Source organism: Narcine bancroftii, chromosome 3 (assembly GCF_036971445.1).
Source record: "Narcine bancroftii isolate sNarBan1 chromosome 3, sNarBan1.hap1, whole genome shotgun sequence".
NCBI lineage: Eukaryota > Metazoa > Chordata > Chondrichthyes > Torpediniformes > Narcinidae > Narcine > Narcine bancroftii.
This window is the reverse complement of record NC_091471.1, coordinates 89,716,401-89,742,074: the sequence shown is the minus strand read 5'-3', so window position 1 is coordinate 89,742,074 and position 25,674 is coordinate 89,716,401. Positions and strand designations below refer to the sequence as shown.

The 25,674-nt window shown below is 41.5% G+C and overlaps 1 protein-coding gene across 1 annotated transcript in view; it reads right to left on the bottom strand.

Annotated features, from left to right (window-relative positions):
* LOC138756697 (protein FAM149A-like) overlaps window positions 1–25,674 on the bottom strand; it is a 174,309-nt gene that overhangs the window by 71,907 nt on the left and 76,728 nt on the right. Inside the window, 3 exon segments of the mRNA XM_069923084.1 lie at window positions 14,570–14,695; window positions 21,360–21,502; window positions 25,346–25,481. Of these exon segments, the coding sequence (XP_069779185.1) occupies window positions 14,570–14,695; window positions 21,360–21,502; window positions 25,346–25,481 (405 nt within the window).

Below are 25,674 nucleotides of genomic sequence, written 5' to 3'. Positions count from 1 at the left end.
TTTCCTCCTTTGCCTTTTGTCAGTGAGGTGGACTCTGCGGTCTTCTTCAAAGGAGGTTGCTGCCCGCCAAACTGCGAGGCGCCAAGATGCACGGTTTGAGGCGTTATCAGCCCACTGGCGGTGGTCAATGTGGCAGGCACCAAGAGATTTCTTTAGGCAGTCCTTGTACCTTTTCTTTGGTGCACCTCTGTCACGGTGGCCAGTGGAGAGCTCGCCATATAACACGATCTTGGGAAGGCGATGGTCCTCCATTCTGGAGACGTGACCCATCCAGCGCAGCTGGATCTTCAGCAGCGTGGACTCAATGCTGTCGACCTCTGCCATCTCGAGTACTTCGACGTTAGGGGTGTAAGCGCTCCAATGGATGTTGAGGATGGAGCGGAGACAACGCTGGTGGAAGCGTTCTAGGAGCCGTAGGTGGTGCCGGTAGAGGACCCATGATTCGGAGCCGAACAGGAGTGTGGGTATGACAACGGCTCTGTATACGCTTATCTTTGTGAGGTTTTTCAGTTGGTTGTTTTTCCAGACTCTTTTGTGTAGTCTTCCAAAGGCGCTATTTGCCTTGGCGAGTCTGTTGTTTATCTCATTGTCGATCCTTGCATCTGATGAAATGGTGCAGCCGAGATAGGTAAACTGATTGACCGTTTTGAGTTTTGTGTGCCCGATGGAGATGTGGGGGGGCTGGTAGTCATGGTGGGGAGCTGGCTGATGGAGGACCTCAGTTTTCTTCAGGCTGACTTCCAGGCCAAACATTTTGGCAGTTTCCGCAAAGCAGGACGTCAAGCGCTGAAGAGCTGGCTCTGAATGGGCAACTAAAGCGGCATCATCTGCAAAGAGTAGTTCACGGACAAGTTTCTCTTGTGTCTTGGTGTGAGCTTGCAGGCGTCTCAGATTGAAGAGACTGCCATCCGTGCGGTACCGGATGTAAACAGCGTCTTCATTGTTGGGGTCTTTCATGGCTTGGTTCAGCATCATGCTGAAGAAGATTGAAAAGAGGGTTGGTGCGAGAACACAGCCTTGCTTCACGCCATTGTTAATGGAGAAGGGTTCAGAGAGCTCATTGCTGTATCTGACCCGACCTTGTTGGTTTTCGTGCAGTTGGATAATCATGTTGAGGAACTTTGGGGGACATCCGATGCGCTCTAGTATTTGCCAAAGCCCTTTCCTGCTCACGGTGTCGAAGGCTTTGGTGAGGTCAACAAAGGTGATGTAGAGTCCTTTGTTTTGTTCTCTGCACTTTTCCTGGAGCTGTCTGAGGGCAAAGACCATGTCAGTGGTTCCTCTGTTTGCGCGAAAGCCGCACTGTGATTCTGGGAGAATATTCTCGGCGACACTAGGTATTATTCTATTTAGTAGAATCCTAGCGAAGATTTTGCCTGCAATGGAGAGCAACGTGCTCTCCATTGCGGGAATCATACAGACTATAAATGTCTAGCAAATCCACTAGACAATAGATTGGGCGAGTATATATGAAAATTAATGCATCCAGATCAGGTGGATTTGTTAAAGAAGGCATTCTTCAAATAGACTAGGTAGATTATTCAATAATTTATGGCAAAATTAAGGTTGAATCCAAACATAACTATTTCTTTAGATGCAAAATAGATATTCAATTGACGAGAATGGTCTTTCTTATTTAAAACACTGGAAAAATTTGGTGTAGGTAGAAAATGGATAAATTGGATTAAAAAAACTGTCTATCATAAGCCACAAGCTAAAATTATAACTAATAAACAAATGTCATCTATTTTTCTCTTGAGTAGAAAGGGGTGACCTCCATTACCAGCACTATTCATCTAGATTTTGAACATCTGGCAGAATTTCCAAGAAGAGATCCACATATTAAGGGCTTCAAAATTATAAAGGAACATAAAATTAGTTTATTTGCTGATTATGTGCTATTCCATCTGTCTAACCCAGCTGAATCACTGGTAACAAACAATATTAGAAAAATATGGAGAATATCAGGATATAAAATAAATATGGATAAAAGTGAGATAATGCCATTGCAGAATTTTGATTATGAAAGATACCAAAAAAATAATAGATTTAAATAGAAGACAGATGGAATTAAATATTTAAGAATAATGACAATAATTTACAGAAATTATAAAAGCTTAATTATACCCTCTACAAGAAAAATTAGAAAAGATTTACAGAAATAAAAATCTGCTGATTACATCTCTTTCAATCGTTGTCTTTTGCATTAAATTTTTCTTCAAATTATTATATAATTATATAAGACAATTCCTATGGAATAACAAACTACCAAGAATTACACTGGAAAAGTTAACATGGGACTATAAACTGGGAGGACTTAGACATCTGGATTTTAAGAAGTATCATCTATTAGTAGAAGCAAGATTTCCATCATTTTTCTTTGAAGAAAACAGTCACTCCTCATGGAGTTCAATAAGGCAAGAAATAAATGATTGAACCAGGAAAAAAGCAGGTATATCATTGAGGACACCATTATGTAAAAATATACTACTGCCTATGAATCTGGGTAATGTGACAGAGTACATATATATATGTTTCTGGGAGATAAAATGGGAAAGGTTTTTTAGAGTAAGTCACATGCAAACCCATAAAATGATACGAGCCCAGAGGACCCATAAACCCAGTAGCAAGAGATATTTATCAAGATGAATGGTTACTTAAACAAAAGTTGCTTTTAATTATCTTTAGACATGAAAACATAATAAAACTTTAACTTATCTATTATTAACTTAACCTAACTTAACCCTCTTCTAATTCAAAGTGCACATTTATGTAATGTGTGTGTAAGTTCAGAAAAATTCTTTGGTTCACAGTCCAATCTCATTTCTCATTCCTCCAAGTTCACTGGTTGCAGGTAATTCTTAATCTGTGCACAGAATTTAACATTTATGTATCTTCACCAGACTTTGGTGCTCGAAAGGTAAATGGTTACCGCTCAGGAAGGCTCTTGTTGATTTTCAGAGAGAGATGTGTTGTCCTAGGACATCCACAACTGAGGTACTTCCATCAGTCACCTCAGTGTCCTGCTGACAAAACTTGCCCCATCAAGGTTCTCCAAATGATAACCTCTTTCTTTCAGGTCACCACAGAGTTCCTTTCAGTTTCACTTATTCCAAGTGAAACAATAGACAGCCAATCCTCTCCTCTTGCATGAATCACAAGGGCTGTGACTAGGCCATCTTCCAAACTGGGCTTCTTGCCAGCTTGTCCTGTTCCAGTCCCAGAAACTTCTGCTGGCTGACACTGTCAAGTGATCTCTGCTTCTATCTCTCTCTCTCTCACACTAAGAGAAAGACTGAGAGAAAGCCTGTTTGACTCTCTCTGCTTACAAAACCCATGACCCTCTTACCACAGCAAATTCACCTTTCAGACAACAGTGGCTCCAGCCTGCTCTTTAATCTGTTGCCTGATAAACAATAATCCATTAGTATCATCTCTTGAGCACTCTTCAAAAGCTCTTGCAAAAAGGTCGAGAAGCCACTATGTCTCCAGTATTTCAAATAAGATCTGTTTTAAAGTGTTTGCATGTGATCGACTCTAATATACCTTTCCCAATTTATCTCCCAGAAACATATCTGTATACTCTGTCACAGTAACAAAATATTGAATTTACGGTAATGACAAAGCTATAAGATATGTTGATGAAGAGCGAGGGGGGGGGGGAAGAGCGAGGGGGGGGAGGAGCGAGGGGGGGGAGGAGCGAGGGGGGGGGGGGAGGAGCGAGGGGGGAAGCGAGAGGGGAGCGAAGAGGGGGGAGCGAGAGGGGGGGAAGAGCGAGAGGGGGGAAGAGCGAGAGGGGGAGAAGAGCGAGAGAGGGGAAGAGAGAGAGAGAGAGGGAAGAGAGAGAGAGGGGAAGAGAGAGAGGGGGGAAGAGAGCAAAAAAGAAAAAGAGCAGAAGAAAAAGAAAAGAAAAAAAAGAAGAAAAAAAAAAAAAAAAAGAGAAAAAAAGATAAAAAAGGGAAAAAAAAGAAAAAACTAGAAGAAGAAAAAGAAAAAAAGAAAGAGACTAAGAAGAGAGGGGGGGAAGAGAGAGAGAGGGGGAAGAGAGAGAGGGGAAGAGAGAGAGGGGGGGAGAGAGAGAGGGGGAAGAGAGAGGGGGAAGAGAGAGGGGGGGAAGAGAGAGAGAGGGGAGAGAGAGAGAAGGGGGAGAGAGAGAGAGGGGGGGGAGAGAGAAGGGGGAGAGAGAGGGGGAAGAGAGAGAGAGGGGAAGAGAGAGAGGGGGGGAAGAGAGAGAGGGGGAAGAGAGAGAGGGGGAAGAGAGAGAGGGGGAAGAGAGAGAGGGGGAAGAGAGAGAGGGGGAAGAGAGAGAGGGGGAAGAGAGAGAGGGGGAAGAGAGAGGGGAGGGAAGAGAGAGGGGGGAAGAGAGAGAGGGGGGAAGAGAGAGGGGGGGAAGAGAGAGGGGGGAAGAGAGAGGGGGGAAGAGAGAGGGGGGAAGAGAGAGGGGGGAAGAGAGAGGGGGAAGAGAGAGGGGGGAAGACAGGGGGGGAATAGAGAGGGGGGGAGAGAGGGGGGGAAGAGAGAGGGGGGGAAGAGAGAGGGGGGGAGAGAGAGGGGGGGAAGAGAGAGGGGGGAAGAGAGGGGGGGAGAGGGGGGGAGAGAGAGGGGGGGAGAGAGAGGGGGAGAGAGGGGGGGAGAGAGGGGGAGAGAGGGGGAAGAGAGGGGGGAGGGGGGAAGAGAGGGGGAAGAGCGGGGGAGAGAGAGGGGAGAGAGAGGCGGGGGAGAGAGAGGGGGGGAGAGAGAGGGGGGGAGAGAGAGGGGGGGAGAGAGAGGGGGGAGAGGGGGGAGAGAGAGGGGGGAGAGAGGGGGGGGAGAGAAGGGGGAGAGAGAGGGGAGTGAGAGGGGGAGAGGAGGGGGGTGAGAGAGGGGGGAGAGAGAGGGGGGAGAGAGAGGGAGAGAGAGGAGAGGAGGGGGGAGAGAGGGGGGGAGAGAGAGGGGGGGAGAGAGAGGGAGAGAGAGGGGGGAGGAGAGGGGGGAGAGAGAGGGGGGGTGAGAGAGGGGAAGAGAGAGGGGGGAGAGAGAGGGGGGGAGTGAGAGGGGGGGAGAGAGAGGGGGTGGGAGAGAGAGGGGGGAGAGAGAGGGGGAGAGAGAGGGGGAGAGAGAGGGGGGAGAGAGAGGGGGGAGAGAGAGGGGAGTGGAGAGTGAGGGGGAGAGAGAGGGGGGAGAGGGAGGGGGGAGAGGGAGGGGGGAGAGGGAGGTGGAGGAGAGGTGGGTGAGGGAGGTGGAGAGAGGGGGGAGAGAGAGGGGGAGAGAGAGGGGGGGAGAGAGAGGGGGAGAGAGAGGGGGGTGAGAGAGGGGGGGAGAGAGAGGGGGGAGGAGAGAGGGGGGAGAGAGAGGGGAGAGAGAGGGGGAGAGAGAGGGGGGAGAGAGAGGGGGAGAGAGAGGGGGGGAGAGAGAGGGGGGGAGAGAGAGGGGGGGGAGAGAGGGGGGGAGAGAGAGGGGGAGAGAGAGGGGGAGAGAGAGGGGGGGAGAGAGAGGGGGGGAGAGAGAGGGGGGGAGAGAGAGGGGGGGGGAGGGGAGAGAGAGGGGGGAGAGAGAGGGGGGGAGAGAGGGGGGGTAGAGAGAGGGGGGGAGAGAGAGGGGGGAGAGAGAGTGGGGAGAGAGAGTGGGGGAGAGAGAGTGGGGGAGAGAGAGTGGGGGGAGAGAGAGTGGGGGGGAGTGAGAGGGGGAGAGAGAGGGGCAGAGAGAGAGGGGAGAGGGAGGGGGAGAGAGAGTGGGGGGGAGAGAGTGGGGGGAGAGAGAAGGGAGAGAGAGGGGGCAGAGAGAGAGGGGAGAGGGAGGGGAAGAGGGAGGGGGGGAGAGAGTGGGGGGGAGGAGAGTGGGGGGGAGAGAGAGTGGGGGAGAGAGAGGGGCAGAGAGAGAGGGGAGAGAGAGTGGGGGAGAGAGTGGGGGGGAGAGAGTGGGGGGGAGTGAGAGGGGGGGAGTGAGAGGGGCAGAGAGAGAGGGGGAGAGGGAGGGGGGAGAGGGAGGGGAAGAGGGAGGGGGGAGAGAGCGGGGGGGAGAGAGAGGGGGGAGAGAGAGGGGGGGAGAGAGAGGGGGGAGAGAGAGTGGGGGAGAGAGAGTGGGGGGGAGAGAGTGGGGGGGGGAGAGAGAGGGGGAGAGAGAGGGGGCAGAGAGAGAGGGGGAGAGGGAGGGGGGAGAGGGGGGGGAGAGGGAGGGGGGAGAGGGAGGGGGGAGAGAGCAGGGGGGAGAGAGAGGGGGGAGAGAGAGGGGGGAGAGAGAGGGGGGAGAGAGAGGGGGGGAGAGAGAGTGGGGGAGAGAGAGTGGGGGAGAGAGAGTGGGGGAGAGAGTGGGGAGAGAGAGAGGGGGAGAGAGAGAGATGGGAGTCAGATTTAGGAGTTGCAATAATGGAAAGATGCTGCTCTGATTGGTGTTTGGGTAGCATGACATCAATTTATAAATGCAAGATATGGATTAGTACAATATAATTTTCTACATTAGCTATACCTCACACCACAGAAATTACACAAATCAAAATCAGAAATATTGGAGATGTGTTTTAGATGTGGAATAGAAATAGGAATGTTTGTACATAGTCGTGTGTCAGGGTGAGACCTTTCTGGCAGGATATTACTGAATTACTAATAAAGATAACTGGGTAGCCTTTGCAGACAACCGGGAGCTTTATCTTTTGGGCAATTTATAACCATATAATAGTTATGGCATGGAAACAGGCCATCTTGGCCCTTCAAGTCTACGCCGGTTCACTCAAACAAGTCCGCTAGATCCCCCCACCTATTCTCCGCTCATAACCCCCCAACCCATGTATATGTCCAGCCTCCTCTTAAATGAAAAAATTGACTCTGCCTCAACTATTTCCTCCACAAAACTATTCCATTCAGCCACCACTCTCTGAGTGAAGAAGCATCCTCTAATGTTTCTCCTAAAATTTTGCCCCCTTACCTTCAAACTGGTGTCCTCTTGTTTCAACCTCCCCTGCTCTCGGGGGGGGGGGGGGGGGAAGAGTCTACTTGCATCTAGTCTATTTATTCACTTCATAATTTTAAACACCTCTATCAAATCCCCTCTCAACCATCTATCTTCCAATGAATAAAGTCCTAACCTCTTCAATCTTTCTCTGTACTCTAGGTATTTTAAGCCAAGCCGCATCCTTGCAAATCTTCACTGCACCCTCTCCACCTTATCTATATCCTTACTATAATTTGAAGACCAGAACTGAACACAATACTCCAAACCTGGCCTCACCAACGCCTTGAACAGTCACAGCATCACTTCCCAGCTCCTATACTCTCTGCTATGATTTATGAAGGCAAACATACCAAATGCCTTCTTAACCACCATGTCAACTTGGGAATCCACCTTCAAGGAACCCTGCACCATAACTCCAAGAGTTTTAATCAAATTGATACGTCCAATCATAATAATAGGTAAAGGTGACCATCCTGATAATAATGCTTTGGCCTCCTTAAATAACACAGAATTTTTTTCCTTAAATAAGTGTTCATAATTCCGAGTAATTGTAATTCCAAAATAACTAAATTGGTCTTTTACTATCTTAAAAGGGAATTTAGAATATCTTAATAAAGAACACTTTAAGGGCAATAATTCAGTTTTATGCAGATTTAATGCCAAAAAACTGACTAATATGGGCAAATAAAGTTAATAGTACAGAAACTTCAGGATTGGATATAAAAAGCAAAAGTTCATCTGCATACAAGGAATCTTCAGGAAAGTAGAGATTTCACAGGGATATATAGGAATGGAGTCAAACATAAAATATCTACACTCCTGAAGAGCAATCACAAGGGATTCCAGTGCCATGTCAAAAAGCAAAGGACTTAAAGGACAAGCCCGATGAGGCCTAAAATGTTTTTATTGCGAGTTAATATGAATTGAAGCAGTAGGATGTGAATATAATAATTCGATCCATTTAATAAAATCTGGACTAAAATTATTTTTTTCTAAAATGGCAAATAATAGCCCCATTCCATCCATTCAAAAGCATTCTCAGCATCTAACGAAAGAACACGTACAGTGGTAAGAGTAGAGAGTAAATGTAAGATATTCACTTATTCAAGATATTCAAGAATAACAATTATTAATAAAAGCAGTTTGGTCCTCAGAAATAATCAATGGTAAAATATTCTCTCATCTATGGGCCAAAACTTTGGACAAAATGTTCATATCCACGTCAAGAAATAGGCTTATATAATGCACATTCAGCAGGGTCCTTCCCTTTTTTAAAAATAAGAGATAAATAAGCCTCGTTAAAAGATAATGGAAGCTTCCCTTTTTTCTAAAATGAATCATAAATCACAGAACCTAAATGAGGTAAAAGCTATTTGGAGAAAGATTTATAAAATGCGACAGAATATCCATCAGGTCCTGGAGATTTATCAAATTGTAGGGAGGAAATTGCTAGTAATATTTCCTCATGAGAAATAGGAGCCTCAAAACTTGTACGTCTATTCTGAGAAAGTGTGGATAAATTTAGATGGTCCAGGAAATCTGGATTAAATTCAGAAATATAAAGGTTGGAATTCTCAAAAAGTATTGCTTATTTTAAAATAATCTGTAGTCATCATACCATATCCCATCTGAATTTTATTAATTTGTTTGTAGCAGACATTCCTTTCACTTGACTAAACAGCAGCTTATCCAATTTTCACCATGGATGTAAAAATTATTCATTTCTCAACAATTGCTGTTCAATAAATTAGAGAGATGAAATTTAATTTTAAGTTTGACTTTTATATCAATCCAGATTTTAATCTTAAGCATATTGTAAATCGATTTGTTTGATGATTAATTAATTTTAATTTTTCCTTAGTAGTCATCTTCTTAATGTTAGCTGTATAAGAAATAATTTACCCTATCAGATAAGCTTTCATTGTATCCCATACAATAAAATTAGACATAGTTGGGGAAAAATTAGTAGTGAAGAAAAAAACCTAACTAGTTGTAAATTTCCTACTCACTGCTGCATGTACTGTGTGAAATTCCAGCCAAAAGGTACCATCCCTCCAGACTACTGAGTTGAAATGAATAAATACCACCCTGGGTCACAAGTTCTCTGGATCACTTGATCTCTATTGCTCAATCAGCTTTCTGCTGATCTGAGCTTTTCAAATCCAAGTGCCTGAGTCGCCTGACTCCAATTGCCAGGTGCAGCCTTCAGATAAAATCCCTGTTGAAGTCTGCTACAAGAGTAAAATAGATTTAAATTGTCAATGCCTTTCCGTGAAAGGAATGTCAGAAAAATTTTAAGTCAAAATAACAGGAGCATGATCAGATAAAACAATACTTTGATATTAACTTGATTTGGTCATTGAAATCAAGTGGTTATTGTGACAGATTATGTTACATTTTATATTGTATATAGATATGTTTTATAGATATGTTGTGGCAGGTTTTTTTAAGTGTAGGTCACACACAGATACAAACACTTCAAAACAGAGTTCATTTAAAATGCTGGAGCTCTGTTCAAGCTAGACAGTCTAGGGTCTGAGTTCCTTTGCAAAGACATTGAAGAATGCCTATGGAGACTTTATAAGTAGGTGTTAATTGGACATGCTGTGGAGTAATGGATTATTGTTTTGGAAAGCAACAGATAAACATACTTGGAAGTTTAGGTCCGATGCCGCAGTCCATTTGAATGCAGTTTGCTGTTCTAAATAGGTCATGTGGTTTTTCAAGCAGAGAGAGTCAAACAGGCATTTATCTGAGAGAGAGAGAGAGAGAGAGAGAGAGAGAGAGAGAGAGAGAGAGAGAGAGAGAGAGAGAGAGAGAGAGAATTTAGTTCTACAGTTCAGCAGCAGCAGCTGGGACTGGTTTTGAAACCCATTTTGAAGACTGGTTGTGAGTTCTTAGTTCAGCCTAGTCAAAGCCCTTGTGATCCATACAAGAGGCTGTATAATGTTTCACTTGAAATAATAGAAACAGAAAGGAACTCTGTGATTACCTGAATGATAAAGGTTATCATCTGGAAAACCCTGATGGGGCAAGTTTCTTCGGCAAGACACTGAAGTGGCCGATCGGAAGGAATCAATTTGTGTGTGTGTTCAGTGAGCAACAAATCACTCTGAAAACTGACAAGAACCTTGCTGAGCGGTAACCATTTACCTTTCAAGCACCAAAGCCTGGTGAAACTCATAAATGTTAAATTCTGTGCACAGTATAAGAATTGCCTGATACCAGTTAACTTGGAGGAGTGAGAAGTGAGATTGGACTGTGAATCAAAGAACTTTTCTGAACTTATACACACATTACATACACGTGTACTTAGAATTAGAAGGGGGTTAAGTTAAGTTAATAGTAATAAGTTAAAGTTTGATCTTGTTCTTATGTTTAAAGAAAATTAAAAGCAACTTTGGTTTAAGTCACCATTTGTCTTGGCTATTGCTGATGAGTTTTGGGGACCTCTGGGCCTGTAACATTATCTATTAGAAAATAATCAATTCTAGAATATGAACAATTCACATTTGAAAAATATTCTCTATTATTAGGAATTTTCTTTTTTTTTATATAAACGCCAACCATCTGAAATACCAATTTGATAAAAAGGAATGAATTACAGTTTCAGATTAGGTAAGAACAGCCAGTCTAGAAGAAGAACGATCTTGACCAGTATTAAAAAACAATTAAAGTGCCACCCCCCAAAAAAATTAATGATTACTGACTTAGATCATGTATGGCTGAAAAAAATGTCAAAAAAAAATACCGACTCAACAATGTTTGGGGCATACACATTAACCAACTCAACCATTTTATATATACTTTACCTGTAATCATAATGACTGGAACTTGTTGATCTGATATGGTGTTATGAAGTACAAATGGAGCATCTTGATTAATTAAAATAGAGATTCCCCTGACTTTAGCATCAGAAGAGGAATGAAATAATTGCCTCTTCCATTTGAATATTAACCTATCCTTGTCAAAGTTCCTAATGTGAATTTCTTAGAAAAAAATCTGCCTTTAAATGCCTAACATGGGCAAATACCCTGTGACATTTAATTGTCCAATTCATGCCCTTAATATTCCATGATATGATCTTACTAGGAGAAATCATGAAACTTAATTACTGTTAATTAGATGCTCCAGCTGTGCCTGCCATTGCTCCAAGCCATTACCTTTGACTCATGCTGAAACATAGAATAAGTAAAACATGACATGAAAGTAACCTTGAAAATCCCATACAACCCTAAACGAAAAACCTCCTTTCCACACCTCCCTATTCAGAAGGTCGTCAACCAGAGTTGCAACCTGCTCTCAAAAGCACATCTAGCCCCACTGACTTCTACTGTAAATCTTGTATTTTAAACCCCTGAATAGTTAGTAATTTTCCTTGCCAAAATAAATTCTATTGAAATAAAACCAAAAAGATATTACCAAGCTTGATATAAAAGTTAGCAATCTAAGTGCATATGCACTACAATCTTATCTAGTTTCAGCAACCCTGATTTTTTTTTTAAAACCTCATGCATAACTGTATTAGCATTAGAAAGGCATTAAACCAGTAAATTTTTTATAAAAATCTTTCAAACTCAGTAAGTGATGAACTTGAACTTTCAAATAACAAAGGAGGAAAAAAAGAACCCACCCCATAAAGATATCCCAAAAAATGGAAGAGAAGAACCCCCCCCCTTCAAAATAGTTCAAACTACCGACAAAGTAATAATTCAAGACAGACTCAGAACCAACACTGCCACCCCCCCCCCCCCCACCAAATAGAAACAACTTCCAACAACAAGAATTAATTAATGTTGAACTCATCAATGGATCAGGGTCAGACAAAACCTTGTGGGCATCCTCCACAGAAATTAAGAATTTCTCGCAACCGTCTTTCATGATGATCCTCAGCCTCACCGGATACAGCAATGCCAGTCTGAAACCTTTATTATAAAATTCTGCCATGACCTTGAGGTATTTTCTCTGCTTTTCCACAATCTCAGGGCAGAAGTCTTCAGTAAATCTGAAATGTTGGCCCTGAAAGGCTGCCTGTATTTCGATGGGCCTCCTGAATGACCTATTTATTTTCTTGAAAATAATGAAAACGGAGAATCACCGACATTGCGTGACTTCCAGAAGATGGCTTTGGATACAAGAGTGATTTGCTCTATTAAGCGCAGGAGCTGCGCCGAAGTCTTCTCTGAACACCTCAGTGAGTAGTTTTGAAAATATCTTCTTTTTATCCCAAGATATGAATATTGTTGCATCTACTTCAACCCTCCAAGTCAACCATTCACGATTTTAACTTATAGTTGCTCTCGGCTAGAGTAAGTTTCAAGCCTCTTAATTTAAATGTTCACAGACATTAACTCAGACTCCACAACATCCAAACGTTCTTCAGTTACTGGGTTTGTACGTAAAACCTTTTCCAACTTGTCTTCAATATCATGATAGCATCCTTCATGGCCGCTGTTAATCCTTTCATTATTTCTTGGGATTTACTGTGGAATTTACTGGCCAAGCACACCTATTGGCCAATTGTACCTGTGGCCCCTCCCCACAGGCTCCCAAATAAAAGTGACTAATCCACAGCCCCCTGTTAATCAGTGCAGGACAACCAAACAGTAGGAATATGCTAAGTTCTCAAGTGAGTAAAAGCCTATTGGTTACTCCATAATAGTCTTTCGAGTGATTGATAGTGCATCATTCCACATTCTGGAGATTATGTCTGAAGTAAGGGGAACGGCTTCCTCTTCACCTTCTTTACCCTCCTTAGTTGGCTCCTCTTTCAGACATAATAATCAGGAGAATAATAATAGAAACCAAGATTAAACCACTTTGGTAAAGAAAAATTGAGTTGAAGAGTGGAAAGTGGTAAAGGCTGGCAGAAGCTCACAATTACCACACCTTACACTATGTAGTCACTAGCCGGAAGTCATTAACTAGTCCTCCCAGTCCTGGACTTCCCCTCTCTGTCTAAAAGGCTATGCCTCCAATTCACCAATATTCCAGCCCACAGCCCCACAACATCCCTCCCCAAGAACCTTGTCTCCTGATGTGCCATCCTCCTGCCAAATATTCAGAAGCCCAGGCTCCAATCTCTGAACTGATGACGCATCCAAAATCAATACAAACCCCCAATATCTGATGCATTTCCTAATCCATATATCATTTGTGTCAAGCCTCAATGAGTTTTCCTTTCCAACAACTGACCAGACTCAGCATTAGATGCCTCAGAAACCAACTCAATGACAAATGAGAGATCCTATCAGTCATACAGCTCTTCAGCCAACTCATCCATACCTAGTCCCATTCACCTGTATTTGTTTCACATCCTTCTAAGCATTTCCCCACCCATAAAACTGCCCAAATGTCTTTTGGACATCAAAACTGTGCCCATTCTGACAGTCTCTTCTGGCAGTTCATTCAAGGTACAGACCTCTCTATGAGTGAAAATATTATATCTCTACAATCTCTCTCCTCTCATCTTAAACTTATGCCCTCTAGATCTAGAAATATCTCCTGTGGGCAAAAAGACTGAGCATTTATTTTGTTGATGTCTCAGTGATTTCATAACCCCTCATGTGATCACCTCTCAGCCTTGTAAAATCTAAGGAATAAAGACCCAGCCTATCCAACCTCTCCCTATAACTCATGTCCTCTTCCCCCAGCAATGTCCTTGTAAAATCCCCTTTTCTCTAAGCATCCACATGCACCAACCCCAGGACACAGTGCAGGTCTATGGCCATTAGCCATCAACCTCTGGAACTTTGGAACAAAGGACCAGATAACAGATGTCGAAACTCAAATATTTACAAAGCCTAGACAATCGGACCCAAAGCCTGCAGCTCCAATAAAGTCTGCAGCAGAGACAATTGGTGAACTGCTCTGTGTCTATTAGTAGGTGTTGAGGATTTCTAGGCCCATGTCAATATAATTCAGTGTAATGCAATCAACAGAAAAATTTCATAGTGTTTAACTTGATTTTTGTTAAAAGAATAAAAATAAAATGCATGAATTTAAACAAAAACTGAGTCAAAAATCACACCAGCATTCTCAATGGACAAGCATAATGGAGCAGTCTCAGAAACAGATGCAAACACTCAGCAGGCCATTCAGTATCTGGGAGAACAGACACATTAGCTTTCATCAGAACTGAAAGAAATCAAAGATGAACAGCATTAAAAAAAACAAAGAGCCATCAGAAAGAGAAAGTGAACGTCAAAACAGAGCAGCCACACACACAAACACACCTATATCAACTATTCCGCTGTAATTTCACAAGACAAACTTGCTGTTCTTTCTGCAGACAATTTCAGACTCACTGCCTTCATCATTGTTTTAGTTTCATTTGTCATAATCTGCAATATATATTGGCCTTTTACCTACGATTGTGCTGCCTGTAATTTATCAGGAGCATCTATTTAAAACAAGCAGCTAATACAAAAATAATAAAGAAGATTGTAATACACATACATTAATCATCATCCATTATTACTACCCAATGCAATTTCCAAATTATTTCAAAACAGAATACAATTTAACATAATTTGGTCAACAAGTAAAACTGAAAAGGGTTTTCATAAAAATTGTGCAAAAGATTACTGATTGGAAAGTTCATAAACTGTCCTTCTGTGAACATAATCATTTGAGAGCTTACTCTTTCATATCACTGGTGCTTTCACAGAAAGTTGGTGATGTCCTGGTTACCATGGAGCTGTTTCCTTTGCTCTGGAATTGCTGAAAGCCTTCATCTTTTGGCAGCAAGAGCTGGGTTCCCAGAATCCTGTACCATGCACAAGAGAGAGAGCAGATTCAAAATCATTCAGTTATATTTCTTTTCCAAGTCAAGACAATTAGATAATTTTCTTATTTTTCTCCATGTCAAAATGTGTATAAATTCAGCTATGTATTGATGTAGTGTCCTTGTTGTGGAGGAAGATTTGGAACACTTAGGAATAAAGTTTGACAATGAGCTCAGAGGTAGATGATAGGACCAAAAACCTAAAAGAATCAGAGATGAATTTTAAGGTCTTTTCAAGGAGAAAGGGAGATGAGGCATCTTAGCAAGGAGAAAAGAGATATTAGGATCAACGCTATAAGAACCCCAGTGACCTGGGTTCAAATCCTGCACTGTCTATAAGGAGTTTGTATGTTCTCTCTGTGTCTGCATGGGTTTCTTCCAGGTGCTCCGGTTTTCTCCCACCCTTGATTTCTAGATTAATGGGTGTATTTCGGCAGCACAGACTCATGGGCTAGAAGGGCCTGATAATGTGATGTACATCTAAATTTAAATGTGTGTATTTTTTAACATTGATTGGACAGAACATCTTCCAAACAAACATACACAACAAATTTGATTAATCCCTATCCTTTGCAAGTGCAAATTAGTCCCCAATTCTTGTTTCCTAACGACTTCCTAACACTAATTCCAAGGCCTGTAATTACCTGTCTTATCTCTCCTGCCCTTCCTCAACATAAGCACCACATTTGCTGCTTCTGGATATTTGGCATCCCATCTGTGGCCAGTAACAATTAAATAATCAGTGTTACATTCCAACAATCTTCTTCCTTGCAGCCAGTGATGCATCTTAGCAAAGCCTATGGATTTATCCACCTTGACTCCTACAAAAATGTCAAATACAGGTGCCTAACCTTTTATCCGGGATCATCGGGACAGGACGCCTGCCATTGTTCGGAATCTTCCAGATTTCAGAATCATTTTAAAATTGCAATTCCTTTAAGCAAATGTGATGTTTCAAAAAAAAATCACACAAAGCAGGGGGTGTGGGATGTTAAATGAATTTAAATAAATAAAGATCATAAAAGACCATAACATCACTAGCATGTTGTTTTTTTTATTTTAAAGTAAATTTTCAAAATAAAACTAGCTTACACCCCCAACCCCTGTCCCTGTGGGCTTCTCTCTTACCTTCGGTGGAAAGGTTACTCTCAGCCCTGAGCACCCAGTGGGAGAAAAGCAGGTGGCAGCTGACTCAATGATGGAACAATCCCCTACGAAACTGGAACTGCTCTGAAGTTGGCAGAGTGGTTCCAGCTGCGTGGAGGTTTATGGGTAACTATGATGGCCATTGCTCCCACAGTGAGCCATCGCCAGCTGCCGCTGTGAGTAAACTCTGGGTTCAGCAGCACTGCACCCCTGCTGTCACATCGGGAGTTAGACTGCAGGTGAAGGGAGCAAGAAAGAGGGGACGACAGATGGATGGATAGTCTGGGGCCGGGGAAGATGGTCAACTGATGGATGGCTGGGGGTAACCAATGGATGGACAGCTGGGGGCGGGGCTACCAACAGAGGATCAGGGGGTGGGGCCTGAACGGCAGGGGCTAGGAACGAGGCGGCCGGGTGTTTTTAATTACCAAAAATAGTGCCATTTTTTGGAGGTTGCCAGTGTTTGGAATCCCAGATAAAAGGTTAGGCACCGGTACCTCCTTTTTATTGTAATAGAGCTATTTAGCATAGAAACAGGTCCTTTGGCTGAACTCATCTGTGCCAGTCAAATTGCCATCTGAGCTAGTTCCATTCACAGTACCTGCCTAAGTCTTTACAAACCATGAACCTGGCCAATTATTTTTAGTGATAACGTAATCTTAAATTTCAACACCCACTTCCACAAGTTGCCCAACTGTGTTTCCCTTCTCTTGAGTGAATATAGATCAGAAGTATTTATTTAAGACCTCACTTATGTCTTTCGGATCAATGCAGAGATTTCTATTTTAATTAGACAGATATTCCTCCTACTCCTTCTCACCTTCACCACACTTTTTTAAGTGGGTGTCTATCAAATTTTTCTTATTCCTGGCGAAGAGCTCAGGCCCAAAACATTGGTTACCTTTTCATTCCTATGAATGCCACATGACCTGCTGAATTTCTCCAGCACATTTCTGTATTATACTCAATCCCATCATCTGCAGATTTTCTTGCTTAACAATCTTTCCCTGGTTTCCTTCTTGCATCTACCCATGAATATACCCATAAATTGAAAGTGCAAGATATTTCACAGTTTTAAAAGCAGTCAAACCAGCCATTCTCAAAATTGTTTGGCTATGGTGCCCTGAGGATTCTGCTCAAAGTTTATGGGGCTCCTTCACTATGATGCAGTCAAGTTTCTTCTCTCCAACCAATGACATAAAACCCAACAATATTTATGTTACAAGGTGAAAAGAAAACAAGGCTTTGACTATGAGCATGTGATTCCAAAGCAAACAGACAAATAGGACATCAGTCTATTCAACATATAGGAAAGAAGAAAACATGAACATACATATTACAAAAAATTTTTAAAAAGATTCTTCAACGCAATGGTTTGTACACAATGAGTCATTAGGGAACCTGAAGCATAAAGCTGAGGATGTGAAACCTTAATAAAAAGAACTTCAAAGATTTCTTATACAACAGTTTTAGTGAGATCATGATCTTGATGTTCCTGTGCAAGTTGTTGGATGTCAGGCTCCATATTGGCCTGTGATAATCAAAGGTCACCTCCTGTTGTGATAACAGAATCAGAATTTATTGTGATGAAGAAGTCATGACATTCGGTGTTTTGTGACAGCGTCACAGTGCAAACATTCATATTATAACCATCTTACAACATTACAATAAAAAGGTTGTGTACAAAAAGTAAGGCAGTGTCTTTGGTACATTGATTATTCAGGTTTCTGATGACAGTGGGGAAGAAGCTGTACTTGTGCTGTCTTCAGGCTCCTGTATCTTTTTGGTCTGGGTGGTGGAGGCCTTTGAGAATTGAGGCTGCTTTTTTAAGACACCGCCTCAAGTAAATGTCCTCAATGGAGTGAAGTCTGATGCCTGTGATAGAGTTTATTCTTGTCCTGAGAGTTGGCACCTCCATACTAGGCAGTAATACAAACATCCTGAATGTTCTCCACTGTACATCTGTAGAAATTTACAAGAGTCTTCGGTGACATAGCGAAACTCCTCAGAAACCTCACGAAGTATAGCTGCTGGCGAGCCTTCTTTGTGATTGCATCAACATGGATGCTTAAGGACAGATTTGAAATTCTTGACCCTATCCACTACTGAGTCCTCGATGAAGACTGGGTCATGTTCCCCTGACTTCCTCCTGAAGACCACAATCATCTCTTTCGCTTTGGTGATGTTCAGTGCAAGATTGTTGTCGTTACACCATTCAACGAGCTGATCTATCTTCCCACCCCCCCCCCCCACATTTGTTTCCTCATTGCCGTTTGTGATTCTGCCAACAATTGTGGTGTCTTCGGCAAATTTGTAGATGGCATTGGAATTGTGCCTGGCCACATCATCGACTTTTGTCCAGGAAATGGCGTTGGCAATGAAAAATCTATTCGGCAGATCACTCTTAACCCAAAAATCTTTTTAAAACTGATTGAACTCACAGCGTGCAAATACATCACTTTGAAGATCAATCAACCCCTCTTGAATTTTTGCATCAGCATCCATGGATTGTTGCTCAACTGGATCTAATATCCAATTTGGGATATTGAAGTTTAACAGGGCATTAATTTTTTTTTCCTGTAGATCTGTGTGCATTTGCTTTAGATGTTTCACAAAAACAGTAATGTCATCATTCTTTGGTGCCTCTGTGTTCATTCAGATTTGGAAATTATAAAATTCCCGATGTCTGATATTGCCCTAATAGACTTTGCAGCTTTTTTTTTGGAATGAAACAATGGCATCTTTACTATTAATGAGGTGTTTATGTTTCCCCTGCAAGGTCTTGATCAATAAATTGAGTTTGTCAAAGATAACTGCCAGATGCATCAATGATTTTTTTTCTCCATTCTCATTATGAGAACGAAAGAGTCATGTCCCCGAGTACAACAAAGCAATGAAGACAATTTTCTTTGGACAGCCATCTCATTTTGGTATGCAGCTTCAGTGTCTGAAAATGTTTGTTATTTTCTTCACAGAAGTGCCAAAAGACACAGTCTTGAAGGTTGAAAGGGATGTTATTTTATAAAGTTTACAGTCCTTATGAAAATTGAAAGCAAAGTATTTACATATCCTCCCAAGTTTTTAGCCAGTAAGTGCTCCCTCTGAATGATGCAATCATCAATAAAGACTGAAGGTATACAATTTTTCTGGCATGTGATAAATCACCTTTATCATCTTGCCATTAAAGAGGTACCATCAGTTTCACAGACAACTATGCTCTCGAATGAAATATGGTTCTCATTTATGTAATTCTCAACTTCTTTGAAAATAGTCAGTCCCTTAGTATCTGTTTTAATCCTATCGGCAAACAACATCTTGTCTCCATTCCAGAATCTGGCACAAGCCATGAGAAGAGCATCATCCTCTTGCAGATTTGCTAATTGTAAATAGAATTTCTTGGATTGAAATGAAATGACTAAATGTTTTTAAGTGACTCCATCTCATCGATCCTTCTTGAAAGAGTGGAATTACTCAAAGGAATTGACTGAATACTTTCTTTGATATTTAAGTCATATTTAACACTTAAATATCTGATGTTAATATCTAATAAACATCAGATATTATTATTATGGACACTGAAGGCAAAATAGGTGACTCAGCAATGTTATGAGCATTTCAACTTGTATAATGTTAATTTCTAATTTCTGTGACGTTGGCCTTCATTCAAAATCATCTCAAAGGGTTTTGAAGTGATCCAAGAGTTTATCTTTCTTCTGTTTATGTATGGTCTCCAAACATTGTTTCAGCTAGCTTGGCCTCATGCATTTGAAAATGTACTCAAACACATGAGTAGAGCAGGGCTATGCAGAGATGCATTGAAACCAAATGATAGATATTCCACCAAGCACTGCCGAGGAACTCGTGGGTAAAATTATTTCTGAAAGTAACAAAAATTAACTATTATGAAGTGAAAACACTTCTCAAAAGTCATCTTAAATTTTATGGAAAATAATGAACAATACAACCTTCTTTGATAAAAGCCAGAGATGGAGATATACAATCACTATCCATCATGAAAACTCGAAGCAAAATGAGGGTGCTTGCAGAAGTGAGAAATATGCAGAAAGATTTTTCAGCCTGCAAGCTTATTTCCTGGAATTGAGGGTGATAGAACAGAGGAAAACTACATGGAAGGACAAAAAACAGCCAGAGCTGCTTCCATGTCAGCTAAACATAATCAAGTTGAAACAAGTAAAGCTCAGAAAACATTGTTAATTTTAGTTATCCAAGTTATTCTAGGCTGTCTTCAAATTCCTCCAACCTTCACATGTGGCATGTGGCCCCTATTGAGGATGGCAGGCTTAGGTCATCACACAAACCTCCTGCCCTCCATCGACTCAACTATACTTCCTGCTGCCTCAGAAAAGCACCCAAGATATTAAAAGAATTCTCACAGCCGGACGCACCCTCCTACCATCAGGAAGGAGATTCTCAAATGTGAGATTACGTACCATCAGATTCAAGGTGAATTTATTTCCATCCATTATCAGACTCCTGAATCAGACACGAGTAAAATAATGTTTCTATAACTCTGTACTCCATATTTATAGCTTTACCGTGTATCAGTTTACTCAAGCTAGGCTGCTTGCAAATGTGACTCAGTATATGGAACAATCATTGAATATTTTGAGCTGTCTCTTTACCCTCTTACTTTTTTTTAAATAAGTACTTCCCACCTCTGCACTTTGTATACTCTTGAACGAACTCAATTTTTCCCATTTTCTGTACCTGCCATAAGCCTCTTTTTTGTTTTGAAGACCTAAATTATCCTTAACATTAAAGGTTCCTTAGACTTCCTGTCCTCATCTTTGACTCTTTTACAAACATGCTGGTTCTGAACTTTCAATGCCTCACTTTTGATCATCTCCCACTTGGTGGATGTACAGTACATTTACCATCAAGTGGGTGCTTCCAACAGATGAAATGAACTGACCCAGTGTGTAAAAGTAGATGACACAATTTTCTTGATTATTTTCATTGTGTGATGACATTTTTTAATGGGTTTATTGTATTGTATATGTTGAACGTTTAATGGGTTTGGAGGGGGGTGGGAAGGAGGGAGGAAAGGAAAGGGGGAAAAAGGGGAGAAAATGACACTGTGTTTATTCAAGAGGGAAATATTTTGGTTAATATGGTTTATTAGTGTGAAAAATTTTTTAAAAATGTTAAAAAGTGGGTGCTTCTAACTGGCTTTTGTTAGGTCCATTCTTATGATATTGAAATGTCTTCTCCAAATTCAGGCCCTTGATTTTCGTACTATTTATATCAACAGAATGCTGTCTGGTCCCTTAGCTTTTAGTTTTCCCTGTACTTTTGATCATTTCTTGATGCCACGTGAAATACATCAGATTGGCTGAAAACCAACTTCTGTGGTGGTGGGGATTTCAGGAGGAAACCTTCAATTCAGCATTTCTGGCTGAATATGGATTAACTGTTTTTGGCACTCATTCAATTAACAGCCTTTAGCTGCTAGCTAAAAATACATGATGTACTTACTCACCTGAGCTGGGGGGAGCGATCTGTCCATTCTCGACATTCAGTTTGAATGCTTTCTGTACGGCAGCTCACCTTTCCCTCAAACAACATCTCATCGATTTCCCAAAAAAGTTGATGCACTGTCTGTGTGTTTGCTTTATCAAATTCCTAAAAATCCACAAAGAATTACTTGCCAACAATACTGTTTTAAAAATTCATGAATTGTTTCCAACTGCATGAGAGAAGAACAGTTGTAAATCTGTTATTTGAAAAAAATCCAACCTGAGCCAGTTCAGCTAAGACTTCAAATTCAGCTGCAATATACCACAAATATGATAAACTTAAATCTGCATCTGAGAATTAACAACCAAGAAAAACAATTGCAACATGAAAATATCCAAATCTTATTATGGCTCTTTAAATAATGGTTGTAACTTGGTCAGTGCTGAAGCTGTGTTGTAAATCTCAAGTTGGACCCAGAGCGACAAAGTAAATTAAGATGGATTTGGGGTGCAGCATGTTAATAATTTGAGGGTTGGAATTTGGAGAATGCAGCACACCTAGGAAGAGAAAGGTAAATATGGATCTTTTGTGCCAGAGCTTTGTCTTTATTGTTGTATGGGTGCTGAAATGTAGGATAGCACTTCCCTCCCAATACTTGGATCCACAAAAATCCCTTCCTGAAAGGATGAACACATTCTATGCATAGTTTGATGCAGAAAACAACACACCACCAAAGAAAGTACCCCCCCCCCCCCCCCACAGGAACAAGCACCATGCATAGCAGCAGGTGTGGTCAGGATCCTATCCAGGGCGAACCCACACAAAGCAGCAGTACCAAATAATGTACCTGGTCAGATACTGAGGGGCAGTGGAAATCACCTTCAATAAGACAGGTTCAATACATCACTTCTGCAGTCCATTATCCCCACAACTTTCAAGGCAACCACAATCATCCCAGAGAGTGACACTAGCTGTGAACGAACTGACTACCATTCAGTGGCAATGATCTTCACAATCACGAAGTGCTTTGAGCGAATGGTAATGGAGAACATCAAAACACACCTACCAGAGAGAATGGACCCATTCCAGTTTACCTATTGGCCAGATGGATCCACAGATGATGCAAATACCCCCGAGCCACCTCGAGAACTATGCGTAATTGAGTTCAGCTCAGCATTCAAAACAAACTTACCTTAGAGGCTGTTGGATAGTCTGTCCTCATTGGATAAACTGTCCTCAATGGGACTCGGTATTCCTCTCTGCAATTAGGTCTTAGATTTCTTGATTAAAAGACCACAGTCTGTCTGGGTTGGTAGCAAAATCTCAATGCCTATCACTCTCAGCACTGGCACACCTTAGCCTCCAACTGTTCACCCTGCTAACTCATGACTGTAGAGCCGGGTTCAGATCCAACAGAATCATCAAGTTTGTCGATGACATGACAGTAATTGGCCTCATCAGCAGCAATGAGTTGCCTCACAGAAAGGATGATGATAGGCTTGTACAGTGGTGCAAGAGCAACAACCCAAGTCTCATTGTGGACAAGGAAACGATTGTGGACTTCAGGAGAATTAATACTATTCCCCTCTACATTTCAATAGCTCCATTGTAGAGAGAGAGGAAAGCACAAAGTTCTGTGGCATCCACTTAAAGGATGACCTATCCTGGACCCACACAACTCCTCATTAGCTAGGAAGGTACAGCAGCACCTACATTTCCTAGCCACCATCCTAACAACATTGTACAGAAGCAGAATAGGGAACAGTGTGATATAGCAACTGCAAAGTATCTGGTCAGAGGTCAGTACAGAGGGTGAGAAGATCATTGGGGTGTCTCCTTTTCCTCTATTGATGATATTTTGAGAGAGTTGTACTTAGAGGGCTCAGAGAATCATTGATTATGCTTACCATCCAGCCTTAATCATCTTTAAGACATTCTCTTCAAGGAAAAGGTAAAGGAGCATAAAAACCAGGACAGCCAGACAGGGAAACAGCTTCTTCACGCAGACAGCGAGACCAGTGCTCAACGCTCAAAACTCAGAAATTATTTTTATATATATTTATTTTAGATCAACATGCACATATGTTAGTTAAACATCAAGTGTATCCTACACTTGTGTGGCCGTGCATGCGCACTATGATCTGGAGATGCGCTGTTTCATTGCCCTCCACAAGTTTGGGACAAAGACTTTCCTTTATTTGCCCCTACACTTCACAGTTTTAAATTTGTAATCAAACAATTCATGTTATTAAAGTGCACATTCCAGATTTTATTCAAGGTTATTTGTAATCATTTTGGTTTGACCATGTAGAAATTACAGCACTTTTTATACATTCTACTCTCATTTCAAGGTATTATCATTTTTGGGACATTTGGTTTCACAGGTGTTTGAGTACTCATGTATGTTTAATTGCTTCATTGATGGAGGTATAAGAGAGCCAGACTTGCTTCTAAGGTTCTGATTACCTCTACAGTCTGTCATTGCAATTTTTTAAACATGTGGACCAGAGCTGTGCCAATGAAAGTCAAAGAAGCCATAATGAGGCTGAAAACAAGAATATAACAGTGAGAAACAATGGTCCTTAGGATTACCAAAATCAAGAATTTGGAACATCATTAAGAAAGGTGTACTAGTGATCTCAGTAATCACAAAGGAACGGGTATTCCAGGGAATACCTCCACTACTGATGACAGAAGAATTTTCATCATAATGAAGAAAAATCTCCAAATGCATGCCTGACAGATCAAAAAATCTCTTCATGAAAGAGGTGTTGCATATGTCAATGTCCACAGAAAAGTTCATGAAAAGAAATGCATAGGCTACAATTCAAGATGCAAACCACTCGTTAGTCACAGAAAGGATGGCTAGATTACAGTTTGCCAACAATTGTTTAAAAAATACCTGCATAATTCTGTCTTGTGGACAGATGAGACCAAGATTAACCTGCATCAGAGGGATAACAAGAGCAAAGTGTGGAGGTGCAAAGAAACTGCTCAAAATCCAAAGCATACCATCTTTGCCATCATGTGAGGCCTCTGTATTTCTGTTCATGAAGTTTTCTGCAAACAGTAGTCATTGACATTTCAACACCTTCCTTCTGAAGAATGTTTCTGATCTGTCGGATGTATATTTGGGGAATTTTCTTCATTATGCTGAGAATTCTTCTGCCATCAGCAGTGGAGGTCATCCTTGGGACACCAGTCCCTTCGTGATTACTGAGCTCGCCAGTATGCTCTTTCTTCTTAATGATGTTTCAAACTGTTGATTTTGGTAATGCTGAAGTTTGGGTGATGTCTCTTACCATTTTATTCTTGTTTTTCAGCCTCATAATGGCTTATTTGATATTGACTGCTACAATCTGGTTCTCATGTTGAAAAACGGCAACTACAGACTCCAAAGGTGATTGAAACCTTAGAAGCAAGCCTAGCTCTCTTATACCTGCACCAATGAAGCAATTAAACATACCTGAGTACTTCCAAACACCTGTGAAGTCAAATGTCCCAAACATTATGATACCCAAAAACTATGCATAAAAAGTGCTGTTATTTCTACATGGTCAAACCAAAATGTATACAAATAACCTTCAATAAAATCTGGAATATGCACTTTAATTATATGTGAATTGTCTGATTACAAATTTAAAACTGTGGAGCACAGGGATAGATAAATGCAAAGAAAGTGTCAGTCCCAAACATTATGGAGGCCCTGTATACATTAGATTACAATAAACATCAACTTGAACATTAATGGAATCATATACCTTGAGGGTGCTAGAAAAGATGGACTGCATCTTCCATGATCTGTCCCCCCACCAAAATCAAAAAATCCAAAATTTAATGTCACTGTCAACACTGACTATAATCCCTTCACACCATTCGATCAACATCGCCCTTCATCTTGATCACCCTGTCAATAACTCAAGCATCCTTCCAGAGTTTATAACCCAGCATCCTTTTGAAGAAGTATGAAATCACTGTCTACAATCACCATATTCATGCAATACTCACATCATCTCTCCAGGAATACACTGAACTACGCTCAGTAGAAACGTTTGTTGTATAGCTCTGGATTCCAGACCAAGAATTGTTAAGGTCTGTCGGAGTAGTCTGCCCAATAGATGATTCTGATACAAGGGATTCTCCACTAAAGAGAAAAGTAAAGTGGCATTATATCACATGCCAAGCAATTCATTCAATCATTGAAGTACTAGAATGAAAATGGAACTTCCATATTTCACTTGTAATTTCCCCATCTTAGTAATTAAACAGAGAAAGAATCTGAATTTATCTTTTAAACAACTTCACAACTCCCAAAGCACCTCACAGGAAAAAAGTAA